Consider the following 17081-nt stretch of genomic DNA (forward strand, 5'->3'; position numbering starts at 1 on the left):
GATGCAATCATCAGCGTTTTTAAAAAAAAACTCAAAGCATGTAAATGCAACCATAATAAAACATGGGTCATATTCAGCGAGTTCACAGCCAGGAAGTTTTAACAATTAAAGTCTGTACCACCACTTTGAGGGTATCAGTGATGGAGCTGACCAGGTCAACAACCCTCTGCAGTCGTCTGTATTGGAGGCTCCTTACCAGGTTGTGAGCCAGAATGTGTTCCACTGGGCAGATGGAGTACAATGTTGGCAAATGTGAAGTCATACACTTTGGAAGGAAAGATGAAAGAGCAGATTATTATTTAAATAGTAAAAAATTGCAGCATGCTGCTGTGCAGAGGGACTTGGGAGTGTTAGTGCATGAATCACAAAAGGTTGATTTGCAGGTGCAGCAGGCCATCAAAAAGGCAAATGGGATGTTGGCCTTCATTGCTAGAGGGATTGAATTTAAGAGCAGGGAAGTTATGCTGCAACTATACAGGGTGCTGGTGAGGCTGCACCTGGAGCACTGGCTTTGGAGGTGGTGCAGAGGAAGTTCACCAGGTTGATTCCGGAGATGAGGAGGTTAGACTATGAGGAGAGATAGAGTCACCTGGGACTGTACTTGCTGGAATTCAGAATAATGAGAGGAGATCTTATAGAAGCATATAGAATTATGAAAGGGCTAGATAAGATAGAGGCAGAAAAGTTGTTTCCACTGGTAGATAAGACTAGAACTAGGGACATAGCCTCATGATTAGGGAGAGTAGATTTAGGACAGAGATGAGGAGGGATTACTTTTCCCAGAGTGTGGTGAATCTGTGGAATTCTCTGCCCAATGAAGCTGTGGAGGCTGCCTCAGTAAATATATTTAAGGCAAGGTAGGGGAATTAAAGGTTATGGGGAAAAGGCAGGTACAAGAAGATGAATCCATAGCCAGATCAGCCATGATCTTATTGCATGGTGGAGCAGGTTCAATGGGCTAGATGGCCTACTCCTGCTTCTACTTTTATGTTCTTATGTACACTATCAAAATTTGTAAGGATCTTTGGTGATGTACCAAATCTCCTCCAACTCCTAATGAAGTAGAGCTGCTGGTATGTCTTTTTTGTCATTGCATCAATGTGGTGGGTCCAGATTAGGTCCTCTGAGATGACAATGTTGAGGAATTAGAAGCTATTTAGCCTTTCCTTTGCTTATTCCTTAATATGAGCTGGTATGTGTTCCTCTGACTTCCTCTTCTTGAAGTCCACAATCAGCTGTTTGGTCTTGCTGATGTTGAATGCAAGATTATTGTTTAAATATCACTGAACCAGCCGAGCCTTTTCTCTCCTCTATGTCTCCTTGTGCCATTTACTTCACTGACATTCAACCAACAACAATGGCGTCATCAACAAATTTACGGATAACTTTTGAGTCATGAGTAATAAAGCCAATAGAACAGTGGGATAAGCATGCACACTTTTGGTGTGCCTTTGTTGAGAGTCAGCGAGGAGGAGATGTAATAATCAATCTGTGCTGACTGCAACAAAGAATGTGAAGATCCAGTTGCAGAGGCCCAGCTTTTTAAGATTGGTTATTAGCAATGAGGGAACGATGGTTTTGGATGCCAAAATGTAATTGATAAATTGTAGCCTGATATGTCTTGCTGTTGTCTAGGTGCTTCAAAGCAGTGTGGGGACCCAGTGAGATTAGGTTCACTCTAGACCTGTTGTAGTGTAGGTGAATTGTAGCAGGTCCAGGTCCTTGCTCAGGTAGGAGTTAATTCTAACCATAACCAACCTCTTGAAGCACGACATAATGATGGATATGAGTGCCACTGGTCATTGAGGCAGCTGCCCTTTTGGAGCAGGTTCAAAAGCTTTGACTGCAACAGTGAGAGATTTGAAGATGTCTTTGAACATCCTAGTCAGTTGGTCAGCATAGATTTTCAGTTCCCTGTCAGGTACTCCTTTGGGGCTTGATGCCTCGAGAGCATTCACCTTCTCAAAGGATGTCCTGATGCCAGCCTCCAAGACAGACATCACAGGATCACCAGATGCTTTGTGGAGTTGCACAGGTCTAGTGTTATTCTCCTTTTCAAAGAATGCTTATAGTCATTGTAATTTTCTAATATGCTGCTATTTAGATTAATGCACAGTATGGATCCATTTCTTTACATGCAAGTTTTGATGTGTTTTTTGTCAGTACTTAACCAGAACTGTGAATGATTTTGACAGATTAATGACAATAAATGCTGTAGGGCACAGCAAACCATACCTAAAGTTGGAACTTAATCACAAGCCAAACATGGACACAAGTGGCTAATTATTTATTTTGTCTCAGCTTCCTAAAACTAATGTGACTCAGAGGGTAGTTTTTTTCTGGATGACAAATCATAATATTCTCTTCCTCTTACATACTGAGTGTCTTTAACACAATAAGAAGGAGCATTCTTACTATGGTTGCAACAAACAAGTCAGCAAGTGAGGAACTTGACATTCATGTTCTTATTTCCTACACCTGGGAAAAGGAGAACGTGAAAGGAGCCCCAAGTGATGAGAGAATCGTAACTATCTAGAGGAAAGGAGACAAAGTCAACTACACTAACTGCAAGGAGAACACACAAAATGTAGGTCAGGCAGCATCTATGGAGGGAGATAAGTAGTTGACATTTTGGACCAATACCATTCATCAGGACTGGAAAGGAAGGGGGGCAGAAACCTAAACAAAAGATGGGGGGAGGGGTCTGCCCTACAACCATCCTAATACCTGATATGTTGAAAATAAAAACACCGACAGCATTAAGAAAATGGAAAATAATATAAAGTATTTAAAAACAAATAAAAATACATATTGAATTAAATATCCATAAAAACTTTAAAATACTGATTGTTCCACATTGCAGTCCATGAAGCAGAAGAACTAATCTGTTAAAATGTGTGCTCTCTAGAAAGCTCATGAGTGCATCGTTATCAACAAGTATTTTCAACAAATCTGAAAAGCCCTTCATCCCTTACCACAAAATATCCAAAATACAGTGGGTTCTGGTTAATTGGGACACATAGTGACTGTACACATTTTGGGCCAATTAAGCAGCTGTCCAATTAGCCAAAGTTTCATGGAAATAGTTGTTAAAATGGTATAGAAGACAGACTGAGTAGCAAGTTATGTATTTAAATGAAATAATGAAATAAGAACACTGTCAATAGCTCTGCAGTACTACAATGCTGCACATTAGTTTCTAACAGTTATCAATGGAGGAATTCATCCAGTGTACACAATGAACAAAATCAGCATAGACACCTAGTGCAGTCTTCATACAATGCTTTCCACTATTGTACTCTCCAAGTCATTTTCATTGTAACATTCAAGATGATTGTCGATACCTTCAAATTTTTCATAGTTCCTGGAGCAGTCAATATGTCTTATTTTCACTCCCGGCTGTTTCTGGAATCTCCAAATCGGAATGCTTGAAACCACTGTGAGCAAAACAGTTCTGAATTGTCTTGCTGCTTATTTCTCACCAACAATTTGTGATAAAGTCACTACTTCATGAACAAAAACACACATAACTGATGCTATTTAAAATCCGTTCACTGTAAGCATCCTGTTGTGTCTAACAGCCACAAAAGTGTGTGTGACTAACTGTAGTTATAACCTGTTCATCAATACTCTCCTGCCCCAATTAAGTGGCATGGTATCCCAAATAACGAAAGAGAATCTCAGCAATTTTCTTGATTAGTTTTTGTTCTTTAAGAGTTCCCAAATAAGTGGCTGCTCAAATTAACCAATGGCCCAATTAAGCTGAATTGACTGTATTTGATTTAGTTCAGGCAGACAGGGTAATATACCATCTAAGGCATGTAAAGGAAGAATTCATTTATAATGAAAATCCAAAATGCAGGGTATATCCAGCAAGTCAGTCAGCATCTGTGGGAAGAGAAACAGAGTTAGTGTATCAGGTCAAAGATCCTTTGTCAGAACTAGGATACATGGCAATGTTTGGGGCAGTATGGATAGGATAAAAGGAAAATGATAGTTTGAGCCACGTTTACTACAGGCATAGCTGTTAATGAAGTCATCTGGACAATGGGCTAATGGGAGCCACAAGGGAGAAAGGCAGGATCCTTTGTTTATTAAAGGTACTAAATGCAGATAATGAGAACACAGAGCAATGTAAATATTATGAAATACAAGGCCAAGAATGTGTGCTTAGCAGATCCAGTGGTAATAAGTGCAAACCCAAGTTAATATCTAACAATGAACTACCCATCCTGACACAGGGAAAGGAAGTTACCTGAAGTGGCAGAGTTTGATTACAGGGGTAGATATAAAGTGGAGTTCAGCACTGCTGAAATAATTACATTAATTCAGAGGTGTGTAAGCAAAGATATTAAATAGATCTGAAATATAATTGTTAAAATTGATAAATTGGTATTTAGAGGACCATACATATATTTATATAATGAGGTAGGAAACCATACTGAGATCTCTTGGGAAACAAACAATTGCACAAAAAACCTTAGTTAGATTTTGGCTGAAGGCAAAACTTTGAATGATATGACAATTTCTCACAGCATGTTTCTAATACTCTGTGATTGTTATTAGGGTCAGTTCATAACTGTGGCTAATAGTTATGTTACTGTTACAACAGCACAACAATAGCTGTGGGATCAAGGACAACATGGCTGGTGGCAGCTGTCCCAAGGACATTGGTAAGATGCACTGTTTTGCTAATTCTAACACCAACCATTCATATGTTTTCAGGACTCTCAAGAGGCTCGAGAACAACTGTAGCTGTGTAGATTTCAATAGCATCACCTAAAACAAAAACAGTAATCAGATCAATATTTTGCTGAGAAATGTTGTTTCAGGCGATGGTTTGATCAAGACAGCATTTGTACAGCTGACTAATCCAGTATATGTACTTACTAGATATGAACCAGGGAAATGCTTGTACCGGTTTGCATTCAATATATAGCTACTTATGTTATACTTTACACCAGAGTCTCCAGCTGGATCTACTTCCTGCCCCCTACAGTTATGAATGTACAAGTAGATTTGAACAACCAACGAGTTGGAATATATTGCTTCCTGCTTTTAAATGCAGTTAAGTGCTGGACACAACTCAATATTTGGTAGACAATCAGAATGAAGACACAGAAAGGACATACTTCAACTTTTCTATCCATCCTGTTGCCAGCGTATAGGAAAAGCAGTGTGCGTAGCCTGGGATTAGAATGCACCCCATGTGTGATGGGAAGCATTGTTCCGGTTAGGTTCAGTGGTTCCATTTCATGTCAGAGAGCTTATGCAGCATACAATCTGAACTCTGGCATTTCGCAGACATTCATCAAACCAGAAGAGAACCTCAAAGAATGAATGATGGTAAAACATTAGAACCCCAAATCCTCCTCTCCCTCCTTCCGCACACAAGCAGCAGCAGCAAAGCCTCAGCCTCCCCCTCTTATTCAGCAGGAAGCCTCAGCACCCACTACCCACCAAGCAGGCAACAGCAAAGCCCCAAAAAGAAAGATCATGATCTGCAATAAAACAAAAACTACTGCTGACCTGACAATTCAACATGTTACAAGCTCATTCTCTCGTCCTAACAAGGGACAGAGGGTGTTGCCCTTTTTCCACAGGAAAAGGGGAGACTAGCAAAACAAAACAACAAGTTGAATATGATCTGCCCTTTCACACTTCTATTCTGAGCTTCTGGACTCGAGAACCAGTAGCAAGCTCTCCCCCACAATTGAGAGAAAGACAGAGAGAGCGGTCACCTGAGCACAGAGACCTCGGTCAGCCGATCTGCTGTTCACAATGTTCCATTTCTCCCTGTGGCACCAGCTTGGAATTGGCTCATCCACAAGGCTGCAGGGCCTTACCCTGAAGGCACACATCTTCTGCCCTGCGTCAAAAAGCAGTAAGCTCCAGGAGTGGAAACTACCACCATAAAGAACCACACTTGGAGTGCAGCCAGAGATCTTGGAATCCGACATAACCCCATCCACCTTGGAAAGGAAGAAAGAGGCAAAGGGAGTAAATTAAGCTGTTTCACTGATGAGCTTGAAGAAAATGCCCTCTGGTGATATATTAGCTCCGCCTCCAGTTTCTGGGACAAAGTTAATTATCAAAGTACATTATGTCACCATGTACAACCCTGAGATTCATTTTCTTGAAGGCAGTAGAATGGACAAATACAACAGAATCTACACACTCTGAAACTAAACATAAACGAAGACTAACAAACAACCCATGTCGAAAAGAAGACTAACAGTCCAAATTTTTAAAAAAAGACACAGAATATGAGTTATATAGTCCTTCAAAGTTTAAAGTGAATTTATTATCAAAGTACATATATGTATATATAAGTACAGATACAAAAAGAAAAAACACTAATAATAAATTAGCAATAAATATCAAGAACACAAGAGGTACAGTAGAGTCCTTGAAATTGAGTCCATATGTTATGGAATGAGTTCACTGTTGGTTTGAATGAAGTTATCCCCTCTGGTTCAAGAGCCTCATGGTTGAGGGGTAATAACTGTTCCTGAACCTGATGGTGTGGGACTTGAGGCTCCTGTACCTAATTCGTGATGGCAGCAATGAGAAGAGACCGTGGTCTGGATGCTGCTTCTTGTGATAGTCCTCCATGTAGATGTACCCAGTGATGGGGAGGGCTTTACCTGTGACACTCCTCCATGTAGATGTACCCAGTGATGGGGAGGGCTTTACCTGTGACACTCCTCCATGTAGATGTACCCAGTGATGGGGAGGGCTTTACCTGTGACAGTCCTCTATGTAGATTCACCCAGTGATGGGGAGGGCTTTACCTGTGACACTCCTCCATGTAGATTCACCCAGTGATGGGAAGGGCTTTACCTGTGACTCTCCTCCATGTAGATGTACACAGTGATGTGGAGGGCTTTACCTGTGATGGACTGGGCCGTATCCACTACTTCTTGTAGGCTGTTTTGTTCAAGGGCATTGTTGTTCCCATACCAGTTTGTGATGCAACCAGTCAGTATACTCTCCACTGTGCATCAATAGAGGTTTGTCGATGTCTTAGATGACACACTGAATCTGTGCAAGTTTCTAAGAAAGTAGAGCAGCTTTTGTGCTTTCTTTGTAATGGCACTTGGTTGCTGGACCCAGGAACGATCCTCTGAAATGATAATACGGAGGAATTTAAACTTGTTGATCCTATCCATCTCTGATCTCTTGATAAGGACTGGCGCAAGGACCTCATGTTTCTTCCTCTTGCAGTCAATAATCAGCTCTTCGGTTTTGCGGATGCTGAGTGAGAGGCTGCTGTTGTGTCACCTTCCAGCCTGATTTTCAATTTCTTTCCTATATGCTGACTCGTCACCACCTTTGATTAGGCCAACAACAGTGGTGTTGCCAGCAAACTTAATTATGACATTGGAGCTGTGCTTACCCTCAGAATCATACAGTTTGTGAACCCTGTAGAATTTTCTCTATTTCTGCATTAATATGACCTAAAATTGAACAGATCTTCACATGTCCTAAAACTAGATAAAGAGAACCAATTAAATAAATAACACAAAACATTATACTTGTTCATTTATTTATTGAGAAAAATTATCCAATATTATATGTACTTGTTGGAAAAGTTAAGTGAACCTCTGGCATAATGATTTTTACAAAAGCTATTTGAAGCCAGGTATTCCAATCAATGAGGTGTGATTAAAGTGTGGGTTGTAGAGGTGCCCTGCTCTATAAAAAAGACACACTAAGCCAGGTTACTGATAGAACCTGTTCATGTCAAGAAAGATCTGTTTATGTGCACCATGCCTCAATCAAAGCAACGTTCAGAGGACCTTTAGAGGAGAATTGCAGAGATGCATGAAGCTGCAAAAGGCTACAAAAGCATTTCTAAAGACCTGAGTGTTCATCAGTCCACAGTAAGAGAAAATGTCTACAAATGGAGGAAGTTCAATGCTGTTGTTACTCTCCCTAGGATTGAGCAACTTGCAAAGATCACACCAAGAGCAAAATGTACAATGCTGAAGGAGGTGAAAAAGAACCCAAGGGTAACAGCAAAAGACCTGCAGAAATCTCTAGAACTTGCTAATGTCTTTACAGTCGGCCCTCCTTATCCGTGGGGGATTGGTTCCGGGACCCCTCGCGGATACCAAAATTCGCGGATGCGCAAGTCCCTTATTCAGCCTGTCTCAATCAGGTGGAACTTAGGACCCAGCAGAACCCCAGTCCTTATTTAACTTGTCTCAGAGCACTGGACATTAGAAGTCAGTGCCAGAGCTCTGAATGCGCAGTATTTCTGTTCACGAAAATAATCACTATCACGATTGAAAATAAAGTGGAAATAATAAAGCGATCGGAAAGAGGTGAAACACCATTGGTCATCGGAAAAGTGTTAGGCTGCGTCGGTCAACAATCAGAACAATTTTAAAGGATAAGGTGAGAAAGGCTCTGCCCCAATGAAAGCTACAATTATTACTAAACAACACAGTGGTTTAGTTACTAGGTTTTGGGGTTTTGAGTTTTTGATCCTCCACATCAACCAGGCATGGTGGAGAGCACACTAGGGAGCAATCTGTCCTGAGTCCTGAGAACTTCTGTTCCCGAGCCTGGAGCTGAAACATACGTTCTTAAGTGTTTTATGTGCATAGAAAGGTAAAATATATACTATATACTAAGGCAAACAATTGATTAACTGACGCTAAATAATACCGGATGTATCTGTTCTGATTTACTTAGGAAGAGAACTTGCAGCTTTTTTCGATTCCGATGCACGATAACCCATGCACATCCTCCCGTGTACTTTATATCATCTCTAGATTACTTATAATACCTAATACAATGTAAATGCTATGTAAAATGGTTGTTATACTGCATTGTTTAGGGAATAGTGACAAGAAAAAGAAGTCTTTACATGCTCAAACAAGAAGTGCTGGAAGAGCACTTCTGGGTTTTCGCGATTCACGGTTGGTTGAATTTGCGTATGTGGAATCCGCGGATAAGGAGGGCCGACTGTATTCATTTGTCCACTATAAGAAAAATGCTGAAAAAGAATGGTGTTCATGGAAGGACACCACTGCTGCAAGTTTCAAGATTGCAAAAGACCACCTGAATATTCTACAACACTTCTGAGACAATGTTCTGTGGACAGATGAGATAAAAGTTGAACTTTTTGGCTAAAATGCACATTGATATGTTTGGAGGAAAAAGGGCCCTGCACACCAACACCAAAACCACATCCCAACTGTGAAGCGTGGTGGAAGAAGCATCTTGGTTTGGGGCTGCTTTGCTGCCTCAGGGCCTGAACAGCTTGCAATTATTGAAGGAACAATGAACTCAAAATAGTATTAAGTAATTTTACAGGAGAATGCCAATCCATCACCTGAAGCTTTATACAACATGATAATGACCCAAAAGACAAGAGTAGATCAACAACAGAATGGTTTAAAAAGAAGGATGTTTGAGTTTTGGAATGGCCAAATCAAAGTCCTGACCTTAATCTTATAGAAATGTTGTGGAAGGACCTGAAGCAAGCAGTTCATGCAAGGAAGCCCACCAGCACCCCAGAGTTGAAGCAGTTTTTTAAGGAGGAATGGCCTAAAATTCCTCCTAGCTGATGTGCAGGACCATTCAATAGTTACTGGAAATGTTTGGTTAAAGTTATCGTTGCATGGGGCGGGGTGGGGGGGGGGGGGTGTGGTGAAGTCACACCAGTTACTGAAAGCAAAGGTTCACATACTTTTTCCATCGAATACATGTGATACTGGATCATATTTCTCAATAAGTAAATGAACAAGTATAATGTTTTCTGTGTTGCTTATTTAATTGGGTACTCTTTATCTAGTTTTAGGACTATTTGAAGATCTGATCACATTTTAGGTCATATATGCAGAAACAGATGATTCTACAGGGTTCACAAACTTTCTTGCACCACTGTAAGTATAAAGTGAGTAGAGCAGGGAGCTAAGCACACAGCCTAATGGTACACTTGTGCTGATTGTAACTGTGGAGGAAATGTTGCCAATCTGAACTGACTTGAAAATAAGTCCATAAGTTGTGGAATCAGTTCAGAGATGAGGTGAGTGAAGTTATCCATGATGGTTCAGGGACTTGATGATTGAAGGGTAATAACCGTTCATGAACCTGGTGGAGTGGGACCTAAGGCTCCTGTATCTCCTTTCTGATGGCAGCAATGAGCAGAGAGAATGGCCTTAGATAGTGGGGTTGTTGCTGACGGATGCTGCTTTCTTGAGGCAGTGCTCCTTGTGGATGCCTCTTCTTAGAAGCATTGTCATGCCTTCTTTGTGAACAGCTGTCAGGCAAATCAGCCAAAAGAATATGTTGCTCTCAAATCTGCAGAGAGAAACCTCTCATATGTTACAGTTTCAAAAAGTCAGTAGAATTATGACATTTTCCCCTCTGCCTGATTTAGATCTCATTGAGAATCCACTGTGTACTCATGTTTTAATTAGATTTTCTCTTTTGTTGACCCAGCTTCTGAGAAACAGGATGAATCCGTTCAGAGTCTGGAAAGGAACAGTTTGAAACAAAATTTCAAATCACAATGTAATGAAGCCAAAAAGACAAACAAGTCATCTGGTGAGAAAAGAAGTTAACTATACTGGGTCAGCTTTACTAAACTGGTATCTGTCATGCATCAAATTCTTAGCCATTTTGAGATTTACATTGTCATTCACACCACATATCTATTTCACTAACACTGCAACTTAAATGCATTGAACATAAATGATATTCCTAACAAGCTGCCTCACTGCTTCATTAAGAAAATGCACAATGGCAGACAGGAAGGTTCTGCACCAGGTAGTGAAAACAGCTCAACACATCACTGTCTCAAGACTACCCGTTATCAAGGACATACAATACAGTATATACGGAAAGGTGCCAGAAAACATCCAGTAACATCATGAAGGATTCCACACAATCTGTTCATGGACTGTTTGTCCCATTCCTATCAGGGAAGAAGCTACGTGGAATCTATGCCAAGACCATCAGGCTTAAAATAGTTACTTTCCCCAAGCAGTAAGGCTGATCAACACCTCCACCCACTAACTCCACCACTCCTTTATATTTCCTGCTAGCCACCTTATATATAGTCTAGTGCAATTTTTTTGGACATACAACCAATCTACTTAAATAATCTCTTATGTATTTATACTTATTGTGTGTTTTTAGTTATTGTGTTCTTTTTTGTGCAGCATCGTATCCTGAATAACAATTATTTTGTACTCCTTACACTGGAAATGACATTCAATAATCTTGAATATTCAAGTTTGTATCTTTAACATCTCAAGTATGTTTGCCTTTCATGTTACACATCTGTCATGTGTGCTTGCCAGAAGCCACTGTCACTCAAATTGTACATTCAGACCACTCACACATATACAGTAATTCTTGTACTGCATGTAAACAGCTCCACAGGGTATAGATCAATAAACAGGAACTCAGTTCGTCATGCAGCTCTAGTGGAAGGAAAAGGACAGAGCATATCTTGCATTGAGAATCTTCATCTGGACCCTTTTTCAATCCAAAATACCATCTGCCCCTTTACTTCTACCGATGCTCCTTGATCCACTGAGATCTGCCGGAATCTTGTTTGTTGTTCTAAATTCCAGCATCTTCAGTGTCTTGCATCCCTTTAAGATGTAGCTATGTTTAAAAAGAAACAAAGTACTGGAAATATTCAGTAGGTCAATCAGCATCTGTGGCGAGAAGAACAGAGTTAACACTTCAAGTCAATGACATTTCTTCAAAAATAATTTTGTGTTCATATATGTAGGTTAGAATACCTTTTGTTGTTGTTCTCATTGACTAACATCTACCTTTCTTCCATGCTGCCCATGAATTAATATACTGCTCAATTCGATGTCATATTTATACCAATATCATTCTCATATTGCACATTTTACATTTACTGTGCCTATCGGCAATCCCATTCACATTTAGATGATCTTTGCCCAGTAAATCTGTTATTGCAAAGTGTGTGTCTGCCATTAATAACCAGCAAACTCATCTGTGCAGTAGGCTCTCCTACTTTATCCTCACCTAGAGGTAAAGGTGAAGCGTGTCAGCAGTAAATTATAGGTGGTAGATTTATGAGGGCTAAAATATTTTGCTTTGAAATAGATATGTATTATTTTTGAAGTCCAGGTTTATTTGAGTCAATATTGTATCATGATAATGGAGCACCAATTAAGCACAGAGATGAGAATAAATTATCTTGGTACATTGGACGGTAAATCTTTAGATTTCTGTAATTCAGGGGATTTTAGATGCTAAATTGTTTTATGTATTTGAAGATATCAATAGATTTTAGGACATTCAGGCCATCAAAAAGTAGAGGGATTTATCAGGTAGATGGATACCATGCAAAATCAGCAATTTTTCCAATTGAATATTGGAGTAAGTTTGAGAGCCATTAGCTTTTAAAAAATTCTTAAGTGAAAATTTATAATTTTCACTTGCAATTGCACCTTTAACAATTCAATGTCCATTGGATATATCTCAGAGTAATATAACTTACTCCTTAAATCAGCTCAATATAGCTGTTATCATAAATTAAGAAATATTTTTCAGTACATGTGGTTATTTATGATTACTCATTCCCTAACAGAGGTGATTGTATAACTGACTTTAATTCTACAACCTGCCAACACAATTGGAAACAAGTAAGTCTTTGGAGTTTCTTTATTTAATTCCAGAGTCATGGATGACAAAAGAGGTAAAACTCTACAAGTCTCAAAGGATTGCACCGGAGATAAATTGCAATCGAGTGAAAAATTGCAAACTCCTTGTGGAGAAAGCAATTAAGGTAAAAATATTTATCAGAAATTTAATTCAGAGTGCTGTTCCTGTCAGCTCAAGAATGAAGGACTAGAATCAGAACATATGCAGCTTACATTCTTTCAGATGCACACATGCAATTGACCTTCAATTTTCTATTTTGTTCCAGTCTTATAACTGCAAGATAAATCCGGAACCTCATTTCAGTATGAACCTGGCAAGCAGTGTTAGGCTCCTTTTGAAGGCGTAGTCTTACAACACTTGGGATTGACATAGCATAGCAAATAACCAATCTGAAATAATATTTGAATCAGCTATACTTCCTGAGAATGCTTTAGATAAACATACAATTCATCTAAATGATTAACTCATGTGAACAACACAATATATAATCTTTAAAGCATTTTCATCTCTAAGAAAATTTTCTTTGGAAGTAAAGGCATAGTCAGTGTTTTGGGTTATGAATCTGCATCTGGACTGAAGCTATCCAGTATAAAGAGGTGAGAGGATGGAAGGGTGAGACAGGAGTTGGTAGGTGATAAGTGGAAACAAGTGATTTAGGGTATAATGGGCATCAGTACCATCGGGGCATTTGGAGTCATGATTGAGGTTTGTTCTATGATAGTGCAGTTTTCCATTGCACTTGCTGAAATGTTAAAAGTAATTTCACTAAATAATTGAACACCATTCTTAATCCTTAGCTGAAAAAGATATTTACCATCTTTGGGCCATATCCAGTGATCAGACAATGTCTGCGAAGCAGGGGCTGGCTAGAGAAGAGGATGCCCAAGCCACCAAAGAGCCTTCAGAAAAAGGAGAGGATAATCTTTATGGAAAATGATGTAGATGATGGAGTTGGTGACTCTGATGGGTGTGATTCTGATGGTAAGCATTCGGGCTGTCACAACCAGACTATGTAACAGTTTCTTCCCCCAAGCCATCAGGCTCCTCAATACCCAGAGACTGAACTGACACCAACTTACGGCCACTACTGTGCCTATTGTCTTGTTTATTATTTATTGTAATGCCTGCAGTGTTTTGTGCAGTTTATGCAGTCCTGGGTAGGTCTGTACTCTAGTGTAGTTTTTTTTTCTGTGTTGTTTTTAGGTAGTTCAGTGTAGTTTTTGTATTGTTTCATGTAGCACCATGGTCCTGAAAAACGCTGTCTCATTTTTACTGTGTACTGTACCAGCAGTTAAGGTCGAAATGACAATAAGGAGTGACTTGACTTGATATTTTTATTCCAAAGCTGTTTAAACATGCCCATGTAGATTCAGCAAATTATAGTGATGTTACTTTAAGCATTTTTCCTTTAATGTTGGTTAACATGGCTTTCAGATAGTTTTAGAAACATAGAAAACCTACAGCACAATACAGGTCCCACTAAGTTGTGCCGAACATGTCCCTACCTAAGAAATTACTAGGCTTACCCATAGCCCTCTGTTTTTCTAAGCTCCATGTACCTATCCAAAAGTCTCTTAATAGACCCTATCGTATCCACCTCCTCCACCGTTTTCTGTACACAAACCACATTGGTAACAAAAAAAATCCACACACACCTTGTGCAAACAGAGCAAAGGTCATGTCCTTACTTCAAACTCATTTATAGGCTGTTGTGTGACCATGTTAAGTCTGAAACAGATTTTCTAAACACAGGATGATATGTCTTAATGCATGATTTAGCATACAATATCATGTGATAGTTGTTCGTCATGTCTGATGATGTCTGATGATGTCTTTTTAAAGTGGAAAAGCTGTTGCATTCGGACTGTCCCACTCTCTCAACCTCAATGTCCAGGTACAGTGGTATGAACAAGCATCACTTTTGAGGTCTTCCTTGGTTGCAGAGGATGACCGTGACGTCTTCTGTGCCTTATAATGGCCTTTGCCATTCACAGAGTGTTGCAGTACCACCTTCCTTGTCATTAGATCTTGCTGTAGATCTCATCCACCCAGTTTGCCAGAGCTGACTTTGTGTGCTATGACAGGCATATCCCTATCTCACCGGGGTATGAGATCTGCCAGCTACCCTCACCTGGTTTAACCCTCCTGTTGAAGTGGTGTACTGGGGTGTAGCTGCTGTCGCATGCAAGCAGATACTTGGAGCTGCAGGTGAGAGTTGAGTGTCTGGTGTGGACCAGAGGTGATTGAGCTGCCCTGGAATGGACATTACGAGTCACTTCACCAGAGGTACTACCCCTCCCTGGACACCCCATACAACCCACAATATCATGTAAGCACAGTGCAAAACCACAAGGAATGGATTTAGAGTATAATGCCTCATGCAGAGCTACACAGACTGATGGGGAGAATAGGCTTAGGTTGGAAAACCAAGAAGTTTATCCTCAAGGTCTGGGAATCATGGTTGTTGATAGAAAGAAATGGTTAAGCAGTTTAAGGCTGAAGTTTAAAATATCCATTGATATTTTAAAATGCCAAATTGAATTCTGATGGCTACTAATCCTTCCCTGTTAAATCAATGGATTCCTAGCATTTGCAGGTCTTAACCTCCTTTTATTCTACCCTGAACTCACCATTTAAAAATTTTTATTCTATATTTTACATGCTGATACAGAGTGATTTCTATTTTTAGACAAGTTTCTCAATGGACCAAGTAATTCTTCTCTTTTCTTCTTAAGGCTTTATACCCTATTGATGTCCTCAACTTAATTATAAAAATGGGTGATACTTGTGTGAATAATGCTGGCAAGTGTTAGAAAGCTGATTATTGTCCTCGTTCAGTTTTCACATGTACCCACAATCTTTGTTGGATTGGTGATTAGGAATCCTGTCTAATTTTCAATTCCCTCACCCAAAGGCAATAAGGCAACCAAAAAAGAGACCAGCAACTACTGGACATGCTCCCAGAACCACTTATCGATCCTGTAAGCTTATCCATGCTAATAACATCCTTGGATTTACAGAAAATAATTTGGCTTTATTTGACATTAAGTGTAGTTCTCAACATGGAGGTTAAATCCTGATATACCTGACACTGAATATTATACCATGTATCTGAAGCTCATTTCAATAGATAGATTCCTATAAAGCCATGTCAGTTGATTTGTTCAAAATTGTAAAGTGTAAATGGGATTGACATTAAGCTGTGATGTTCTGTTTTACAATGCAGACAAAACGAGTGATGAAAAAGACCTCTCTGATGATCCAGATAACATTCATGACATTGTGGTTAGTGTTGTATAATTTTTGATACATTAATCATTTCTGTCAATCGCACTTACTTTGATAAAACAGCATCTGGATAAAGTTGGTAACGTAGCGGTTCATTTCAGAGTGACCGAGTAGCTTAACACAGATATTTTTGGCAGCATGCACATAAAACCAAGAGATATTCCCTTTTCAACAATGACTGCATGGTTGGAATGAGCTACCAAAGGCATACAGTTTATCATTGGAGGTATCCATCTGGGAATGGCAAAACTTCAAGTTGGAATTTTAAGTAAATGGCCATGTGTTTAATTTCATCTTGGTTTGGTGTTATGGTTAACTGTGAGAACATTTTGTGATAGTAAATTATTATTGAAGTGGAATAGTGGATTGATTTTGGGACATAAAAATCCCGAATATGGAGGTAAAAGACAAATAATGTAAAGAATATAAAACATAGACACGTTACAGTGGAGATACACCTAGATTTCACCAGTGCTAGAATCTGGATGGTTGATAAGATTTTATCAATAAATTGAAAAGATTTTCAAGGAGGCTTCTATTCAAAGACTAAAAGAATGAGTGCTCTACTCAACCCTGAGATTCATCTTCCCACAGACAGCCACAAAACAAAGAACCACCATTAAACCCATTCAAAGAAAGCATCAAACACCCAATGCACAAAAAAAGAACAAATTATGCAAACGGCAAAAAAAGTGAATAACACACAGAATATTAAACATCAAAGTGCAGAGTCCTTGAAACCGTCTTGGAATGTTCAGTTTAATTCAGTTCAGTTCAATTTATTGCTGTATTGTTCATTGGTCTGCCCCGATCAAAATAACGCAAAAATTGCAATAGAAAAAGGAGAAACCAGAAACGCGTATAACATAGACTGTAGAATCCTCTAAAGATGAGTCCAATCCACAAACTACGTCAATCAAACCGTGCCCAAGACCAAGACTCCCGCATCTTCCTCCGGCAGGAGTGAGCAAGAGGGAGGGGGAGACAGATCAAATGCAGGCAGACGGAAGTTCAAAGATTCAGATGAACACCCGCTCGGCTTCCACTCTCATCTTGTTAATTTCAATTTTGCTCGACACTTTAGTTGATGAATTGGTCAAAACCCCCCCCCCCCAATTAGACAC

General features: G+C 39.6%; 1 protein-coding gene across 5 annotated transcripts in view; it reads left to right on the forward strand.

Annotated features, from left to right (window-relative positions):
* ttll3 (tubulin tyrosine ligase-like family, member 3) overlaps nt 1-17081 on the forward strand; it is a 106722-nt gene that overhangs the window by 26920 nt on the left and 62721 nt on the right. For 4 of the 5 annotated variants that reach the window (XR_009506875.1, XM_059944699.1, XM_059944702.1 and 1 more), the window contains 5 exons: nt 4567-4673; nt 10459-10563; nt 12684-12793; nt 13467-13650; nt 15896-15954. Coding sequence is in view for 4 of the 5 variants with exons in the window: in XM_059944699.1 (XP_059800682.1) it covers nt 4595-4673; nt 10459-10563; nt 12684-12793; nt 13467-13650; nt 15896-15954 (537 nt within the window). In the remaining variant the exon portion in view is untranslated. The remainder of the gene's footprint in view (nt 1-4566; nt 4674-10458; nt 10564-12683; nt 12794-13466; nt 13651-15895; nt 15955-17081) is intronic. The other variant, XM_059944701.1, reaches the window with a different exon arrangement.

The sequence above is a fragment of the Hypanus sabinus genome, chromosome 19, assembly GCF_030144855.1.
Source record: "Hypanus sabinus isolate sHypSab1 chromosome 19, sHypSab1.hap1, whole genome shotgun sequence".
Classification (NCBI taxonomy): Eukaryota; Metazoa; Chordata; class Chondrichthyes; order Myliobatiformes; family Dasyatidae; genus Hypanus; species Hypanus sabinus.